General features: G+C 35.5%; 1 protein-coding gene across 3 annotated transcripts in view; it reads right to left on the reverse strand.

Moving 5' to 3' along the window:
* Window positions 1-8,738, reverse strand: part of LOC127951424 (SRC kinase signaling inhibitor 1-like) — a 65,601-nt gene extending 56,863 nt beyond the window's left edge. For all 3 annotated transcript variants that reach the window (XM_052549311.1, XM_052549307.1, XM_052549319.1), the window contains exon 1: window positions 8,671-8,738. In XM_052549311.1, the coding sequence (XP_052405271.1) occupies window positions 8,671-8,698 (28 nt within the window). In that variant the 5' untranslated portion in view covers window positions 8,699-8,738. The remainder of the gene's footprint in view (window positions 1-8,670) is intronic.
* Between the last annotated feature and the right edge of the window lie 481 nt (window positions 8,739-9,219).

Raw genomic sequence — 9,219 nt, forward strand, 5'->3', positions numbered from 1 at the left:
GAGAGAAACACTTCATCTGCTTGCAGTTTTGCTCCACAGACGTTCAGTCTAGCAGAACACTTACTGTCAAACAGTCTCACAAAACATTTGATCACAGATGTACAGGAATATAAAATCAAATAAAATATGAGTTATAATAAATTAAAAAAGGTTGTTATTACCTGCTACATAATCACTGTAGGTAATAATATCGCTCATATCATCATTGCCACTACAACTTGTGAGTGTGATATACAACAATTCAATAAACAAGAAGTTAATATTGAGTTAGACCTTTAAAACAGTTATAACTTACAAATCCGATTCCAAAAAAGTTGGGACACTGTACAAATTGTGAATAAAAACAGAATGTAATGATGTTGAAGTTTCAAATTTCAATATTTTATTCAGAATACAACATAGATGACATATCAAATGTTTAAACTGAGAAAATGTATCATTTTAAAGGAAAAATAAGTTGATTTTAAATTTCATGGCATCAAAACATCTCAAAAAAGTTGGGACAAGGCCATGTCTCTTCTTCCTACTTTGTGCTCGTGGGACAAGGCGTCCCAGTTTTCCAAAAAGAACTTCAAATTTTGATTCGACTGACCACAGAACAGTTTTCCACTTTGCCACAGTTTATTTTAAATGAGCCTTGGCCCAGAGAAAATGCCTGCACTTCTGGATCATGTTTAGATATGGCTTCTTTTTTGACCTATAGAGTTTTAACTGGCGACAAATGGCACGGTGGATTGTGTTCACCGACAATGTTTTCTGGAAGTTTTCCCGAGACCATGTTGTGATTTCCATTACAGTAGCATTCCTGTATGTGATGTAGTGTCGTCTAAGGGCCCGAAGATCACGGGCATCCAGTGTGGTTTTCCGGCCTTGACCCCTACGCACATAGATTGTTCCAGATACTCCGAATCTTTGGATGACATTATGCACTGTAAATGATGATAACTTCATACTCTTTGCAATTTTTCTCCCAGAAACTCCTTTCTGATATTTCTCCAACATTTTTTTGCCGCAGCATTTGGGGAATTGGTGATCCTCTCCCCATCTTGACTTCTGAGAATAACTGCCACTCTGAGAGGCTCTTTTTATACCCAATCATGTTGCCAATTGACCTAATAAATTGCAAATTGGTCCTCCAGCTGTTTCTTATATTTACATTTAACTTTTCTGGCATCTTCTTGCCACCTGTCCCAACTTTTTTGTAATGTGTAGCTCTTATGAAATCCAAAATGAGTCAATATTTGGCATGATATTTCAAAATGTCTCACTTACAACATTTGATATGTTATCTATATTCTATTGTGAATAAAATATGTTTATTTTAATTTGATATTTAATTTAATTTTAATAAGATTTGTAAAAAAAAAAAAAAAAAAAGTCACATGACATTCAGCCAAGTATGGTGACCCATATTCAGAATTCGTGCTCTGCATTTAACCCATCTGAAGTGCACACACACACACTGTGAACACACACCCAGAGCAGTGGGCAGCCATTTATGCTGCGGCGCCCGGGGAGCAGTTGGGGGTTCGAAGCCTTGCTCAAGGGCATCTCAGTCGTGGTATTGAGGGTGGAGAGAGCACTGTACATGCACTCGCCCCACCCACAATTCCTGTCGGCCCGAGACTCGAACTCACAACCCTACGATTGGGAGTCCAACCCTCTAACCATTAGGCCACGACTTCCCCTTCCTAAATTATTCCATTCCTTTTTTATACACAATTTGTACAGTGTCCCAACGTTTTTGGAATCGGGTTTGTATTTAGTAACTGTTTCAAATAAGTATAAAGTGTGAACCATTATTGCTGACTTGTTCCTGAATGAATCAGTGTTTTTAAGATAATTGGTTAAGTGATGATTCAATGATTCATTCACGAAAGCAGTTACTAATATCATTCTGGAAAGAATCAGTGGAAACAGGACCCTGAAAATGCAACAATACATATTTACAGGATTGTAATTAATAAAAAACTAAATTATTACTATAGATATACGATGATTTAATTTTAACATGTTCTTTGTGCAAACACTCACTCCCTCATTTATTATTGAGTTTAGTTAGCTGTAAGCTCACCATATCAGCATGCCTATTAAGAGGAACCAAAATACTGATGGATTCAGGTCTCCTTACAGTATGTGACAGTACCAGTCGGGTGGAATAAGGTCGGGATTTAGTTTAATGCCAATGCAGAATAATCCTTATAATCACTAGGAAATTATTGCATTCACAAAAACACACACACTGACATCAATCTGTTCCCACCTACATGATCTAAATTCACTGTCTACACGAGACTTCATTAGCTTGAGCCTTGCATAAAATAATCAGTTCCTCAAAACGGATCTACATAGACCACTTTAAAAGGACATTTCTTCAACTTGAAGAAAACGAGCACAAAGCAGGAAGAAGAGACATGTGTGTTTGTTTCATGGACGTTGAGTCACACAAGGTTCTGCATCTCCAGTTTTTTAACTGTTACATAATGCAAGCAAAGAACAGGAAGGTCCAGCATTAAAACTGTTTTTTTTTTTTTTTTTTTGGATGGGATTGTTACCAGCAGCATTGTTTGTCTCCTTTACTCTCTGCTTCTTTTTCTTCTCGCTCTCTCTCTTTTTATATCACAGGGTCTGCCAGGTCAGACGTCTTGGAGCGCTACACGTGCTTCTTCACTCATCTCTTTACCTTACAGCAAAGAAGCAGGCAGAAGAATCGACCCACTTTCAAGTTCTCTCAAGAAAGACAAGCGGCCCACTCCACGCTGCCCACTTCACTCACGCACATACAAAAGAGCATCACATTTTCATTTTAGGCCTTCATAATTCCTTTAAAATCCTTGAGATTTACCATTCATTAAGTGATGGATTTAATTTAAAACAACTGGAATGAATGAATCAGAGTTGATGATTAGTCTATTCCTTTATTGGATGTGAGACGGCAGATGTTAAGCCTGCTACGGGAGGCTGAAGCTTTATAATGATGATGTCATAATGATGTATAACTTGAGGATAAAATCTGATTAAGCCTTTGACAGTAAAATTAAATTACTTTAGTCCTGTGAATCTATACAAATAAGAGATTATAGTATGCATTTAAACTATCATCAAACACTTTCACAGTTCAACACACACGCACACACAAAATCCCTTTCACACATTTCCTCACCGATAATACAATGTAAACATAAATATGTAAGACAATGTCTAATAATTAGAGCTGCATAAATCTCACATAAATTTGCATGATGAATCAACCTGCGGTTTTTCTGGCTGACCTCTGAAGGAGAAAGGTCATGGGGAATTAGAGTAAAACTAAATCTTAACTTTATCCTGATTAAATACAGTCTATTGCTGCACATGGTTATGAGAAATGAGAGGATGTAAACATTAAATATACTAAACACTAAAAATACAAACCAGTGCACATTTATATACAATAAATGATATATGAATAAAAAGGCTGTTATTACTTGCTACATAATCACAGTCGGGGAAATTCTCAGCTCAGATCAACACTGACTACAGCTTGCTATATTATACAGCTTATTATTTTGAATTTTATATTTTGAATTTTGATTTAGCTTAAATTTGGTTATTTTGTTGTCATTTTCATTATTTTTTTCATATAGATTTAATTAGGACTTGTTTTAGCTTGTTGCCAAAGTTTATTCAGTTTATGAATATTCAAGTATGAATAAATTCCAACTTTATTTCAGGTCAGAAAGGGCTTTTTAATAGCTTAGTTTTAGTTATAGCTGCAAACAAGCACAACTGAATCAGGCCTGAATCAGCCTGACTTATGCTGAACTCAGAAAAAGCATAGGGAGAGTGAATGCAGATGAAAAGAAAAGGCTGGTGGAGTTATAAAGAAGTAAATGGCTGATGCAACTATATATAGTGGGTGTGCAGAATGCTTGTGACTTAAGGTAACTTCTGATATCAGATTGCACAATGCTCTATGTGTATGCACGAAAGAACATCTCGTTTGAACACAGTCAATGCATAGTGAGTAATGAAAAAAATATTAGCAAAAAAAAAAAAAAAAAAAACGGCAAAGGGAAACACTTTAAGTCCTGCAGATTTTTGTTTACCGTGGCAACCCACAGATTCAGAAATATTTTGTGTGTCCCATTCTTGCTATACAAACACTCTTAAAGAGACCTTGTGAACATGAAGTAGCCTATTAAAAGGGATAGGTCATCCAGAAAAAAAAAATGTTGCTTCAGAACTGAATCGCATCTTGCAACATTGACACTGTTATTTATCTGAACTAAACCAACACTGAACTGACTAAATAATAACACTATTGTCTTTTTGAGCTGCTTTAGAGCAGAATCTGAACTGTTTCCATAACCGTTTCCATTATTGCTTCTTCTATTTTCTTGTTTAACTCTGTGAAGCTGCTTTAACAATCTGTATTGTATAGAAATAAAGGTGACCAGACCGGACTTTACCTTTAATTTCTCCAGCTGTTCCTGCTATAAATAAATACACAGTCAACTTAATGTGAAGTTAAAGGACATTAATTGAGAAACTATACTTTTTCCGAGAAAACTAAGGAACTCTTTGATAACTGTCCATGTCATCAGCTTTAGCAGGTCATATGTTGTATATTTCCAATGGAAATGATGAGTCATTGCTGTATTTGGCCGATGTTGTTGTTTTTTTTTTTAATCCAGGATGGGGGCATTGTGTTTTACCGCATGTGTTTGCTCATTTGTTTCTGGATAGAGAATGTTTCCTCCATTGATTCTGTTATATTGACTTTGGCTCAGAGACTCTCTCTAAGATCCAATGCAATACATAAATCCCTCCTGCGAAAATATTAAAGTCGAACAAAGGGCATTCTTAAACTGACAGAGCAAAAGAGACTGAATATATTTAATGTATCCTTTTTTAATGAATCTTTTTAATTTAAATGTATTGTAGACAGTTTTCTATTTTTGTTACGTTGAATAGAAGGCATTAATAGGAGCTGCTGGTATAGGACTCCACATTTTAACATTTGCCATTTTTGCTCATGGATGCTCAGTCATGGACAATTTTAAATTCAGTTAATTTCAAAATATTTGTAAAATAAAATAAAATAATGCAATAAAAAATGAATAAAATTAAACTCTGTCAATGGAGAATTTTATTTATTTATTTATTTATTTTTTGCTGCCAAAGTTAACCAATATGAATAAAAATTCCCTTCTGGGATTAAAGAAGTGTCTATCAATCTAAGTGGACTAAATTAAAGCTAAGTAAGCTTTAACAGAGCCTGAAACCCCAGAAGACCACTCTAAATCTCATTCTTCTTCTCAGTCCCTCCGGCTCTCAGTGTCTCTGTCAGTCTCTTGTGGAAGCCCACAGGGACGGAGGAACGGGTCGGGCAGCCTCGCAGATGGGCTGGTGGGTAGGCTTCCCTGGTTGCAGGCGAGGAAGAAGAGGAAGAGGAGCCATCTGGCAGTGGTTTGATGAGATGATGTGTCTTGCCCCTCACCCACGACACCCACAACACACACGGCAACATGCCTTCCACTCCACCAACTGTTATACAAACTACAGGTATCAAACTACAGGTACAGCTGCATTTAATGAGAACACCTGCTCTCACACCTGGAAGGAATCATACCAACTTGTAATCCTAGGCTTTAAAATGAAGTACAACTACTCATAGGTGATCACAGCGACAGCGGCATGAGGAGTTAACCAGCATGCACTTCAACAGTGAAATACTGCCATCAACAGACATGAATTATTACCTTTATTACTTCAGTAGTTCTCAAATGGTCACTCTTAAAAATGGACCATGGGCAGACAGAGAAAACAATGCTAAACGTAAATAATTAACAAAATAATTAAAATGACACTAATCTCAATAAAAGTTTTAAAACAAATCCTGCAGCCCTATGCTAAATATTTTTCACTTATTACAAAGATTAAACATTTTATGTCATGTCATTGATTTAGCATTAACCAATGTGAGTCAATGTGCAAATGATTGAAATATTATCTTTAAATCTCATAGGGTACTTAAGTAATGGGAATTCGGATGACAAAAAACAAAACAAAAAACATTGGGGATTCCCTGCCATACATACATTGTTTATTTCAAATGTATATACAATCAGATATTCGGCACACATTCACCTATCAATAATAATAATAATAATAATAATAATAACTCTTTTACACAGTTATAATCACTTCTGAATTTTTATTTTTATTATGAATTTACAAAACTGAAATTATTTTCCATTATTATTCACCATTTGTAAAATGAATAATGGTGCATGGTATTTTTTAATAAATGTCAATATTTGGTTTTATAAACTAACAACATTTTATTTAATTTTTCATACCAAACAATTTTGTTAAAGACAATGTAATGTAATAGAATAATAATAATAGTTATTAAAATCATAAACAAATATATTTTATTGTTAAAAATATTAATAGAATACAATGTTAAAGTAATATTATTACTTTTCATTTTAAAATTTGTAAAAAAAAAAAAAAAAACAGAACTGAATTTAAAGTTTTATACTTGTTAACAACTCCATACACATGATCAGATATATTGTGTTATATAAGGTCTGTGAATGTCTGTCAAGAAGAATGTTCATGATCTTCATCTGAAATTCAGCTTTCTTTCCATGACATCCCTTTCAGCATGTTCACAGCGGAGGGGACAGAACTGCCCTTCAGAAAGCATGGAAATGTCAAATGGCCTGTTTGTGGGTGTGTGTGTGCATGCGTGTGTGTGTTTGTAGGCGTGCTGGTGTGAATAGAGCAGTGGACACACCTTTATAATAATTTCCCAACCAAAATCCTCATCTTTCTTCAAAACAGATCGTGATCTTTGTTTAAGATTATTCAAGCCAAAATGTCAGCAGTATCCACTCGAGAAAAGTTTGTGGTAAAGAGAAAGAAAACAAAGAAGGCAAGAATAATTGAAGGAGCATGCAAAACTGGGGCAGGAGGTGGTCAGAGAAGAAAAGTGAGGAAATATGAAGCAGAAGAGAGGGGAATGACTTATGAATGGCCCGAGCTGGAGGACTGGGGTGTGACAGAGAGACGCGTGAGGGATTTGGCAAAGCACTTGGTGTCTTGTTAGCCTCAACCTTCCGCACACTGTGATTGGCTAAAAATATCTCATAGCTCATGTTGAACAAGGTGCAGTCTGGTTTGTGCCACTGGAGCATTTATCATCACATGGCCTCTAAAGTGCCAAACATAACCTTTCTCTTTCGCTCTCTCCATCTCTGTCTCTCTTGATCCCCAAATCCAACACAGCCAAATGCCTCTCCTCCTTCTGTTTATTCCTCCTGAAATCTAGCACAAACCCCAGTGCTAATTACATGTACTGTTCTAAGCTCTAATGATCTTTTAATAAAGCCCTGTTCCTTCAGTTATCCTTGTTTTCTTTTAGCATAACCAAGCACCACACTCTTTCTTTTTACATAATTCATCAGGTCGTTATCTGCTTATATAAAACATCCGTGATCTTTTATATCTACATGACCTCTATAGTTGTCTGTGTTCTTACATATACACCTTATTTCCCTCCCTTATTCTCTGATTTAGCTTTTCTCTTTTCCTCCATTTACTCTTTCTATATTTTGTCTTTCATTCCCTCTTCATTGCATTTAATCTATTCTGTTTTATTATGTTGCTTCCATCTGGTCTTTTTTGCTTTCTAGTTCCCTTTCCATATCCTCCCTCCAGCATCACTGCTACATTGCTTCTGTTTTTTTTCTTCTAAACTCTCTGATTGGTGGGAGGGGGAAATGGTCTCATTTATTTCCACAGATACAACAAAACCCTCACAGGCACTTTGCATCTCTTCTTCAACCCCTCTATAGTGGACGACAAGACTAATGTGTTTACTCTCAGAGCAAATATACTGTGAGCTTCAAAAGTCTGAGACCACGATCAGAATCTAATTTAAACTTGTAAATTGCAAAAGCCTTAAAATCAATTGCATAGAAAATAAAATAAAATAAAATAAAATAAAATAAAATAAAATAAAATAAAATAAAATAAAATGTAAAATGTAAAATGTAAAATGTAAAATGTAAAATGTAAAATATTAAATTAAATTTAATACAACTAAATCCCTTATAGTCTGGAATTCAAAATGTAATTTAAACTTATACAAAGTTAAACAAAGTTTTATTTATAAAGTAAAATGAATAGGAAATGTTTCAGACTCTGCAGTATTTCTAGGTCACAGAGTAAATAAGTTTGTGACTCTCATCTTGTGTCTATTTGTACAGAAGGTCAGTTGTTCTTCTTCTCAAGATGCTCACTAAATCATCTCAAATCTTGCTGGAGAACATGATCATCAGGTTTGACAAACTTCATTCAATTCATTCATCTTGAGTGCTGTCATTAAAGCAAAATTATAATAATATTAAATTACATTAACTGAACTGTTGACTTTAGTCAGTAAGTTGTAATGAAACATGCACTATAAAATTACATATTTATACAAAACAGAATGATTTTCTTTTGTAGTCTCAGATTTTTTGACCCCAATAAATTCAAGTAATTTTAACAAATCAGACAGAAAAAGGGCAACCTTGTTACTTTCTTGGGCAAAGACACAAAAACATAGCAATAGATGGAAATCAGCTGGGAATATCAACTTAAAGATGAATAAGAAGAGAACAATTTGCATCCAACCTGGCTCTTCTTGTTCCTCATTGCTCATCACTTTTCCTATCTCTTCTGTCCAGCTTTATCCAACCATCATTCCAATCCATTCCCAAAACAGTCAACCATATGACTAAAAATGTCTAAGCACTGACAGAGAAAGAGAGATAGAGAGATAGAGAGAGAGAGGGAGGGAGGAAGCGCTGGCTCCAGTGGGTTGGGTTGGTTATAGAATTCTCTCTCTCACTCTTTCTCCCTTTCTCGGTTTCGCTCACATCTCTCTCATTATCCACAGCTCACTGCACAAAGTACAGAAGAGAGAAAGAAAGAAGCTTTTGCCCTCCCGAAACTCCAGCGTATGTGTTTATGAGGGAGGATTTAATGTGGGTGCGTCCGTGTGCATGCAAGGAATTGAGCAGAAGGTGATGTTGTTCAGTCAGTGGGTGATGGATAAGGTGGGATGTGTCACTGAGGCATCAGTTATATCTAACCTGGCTACCTGACAGTCCTACTGAGAAAACACACACACACACACACACACACACACACATTCCATTTTCCATTGACGTCTACTGCACC

The sequence above is a fragment of the Carassius gibelio genome, chromosome A3 (assembly GCF_023724105.1).
Source record: "Carassius gibelio isolate Cgi1373 ecotype wild population from Czech Republic chromosome A3, carGib1.2-hapl.c, whole genome shotgun sequence".
Taxonomy (NCBI): domain Eukaryota; kingdom Metazoa; phylum Chordata; class Actinopteri; order Cypriniformes; family Cyprinidae; genus Carassius; species Carassius gibelio.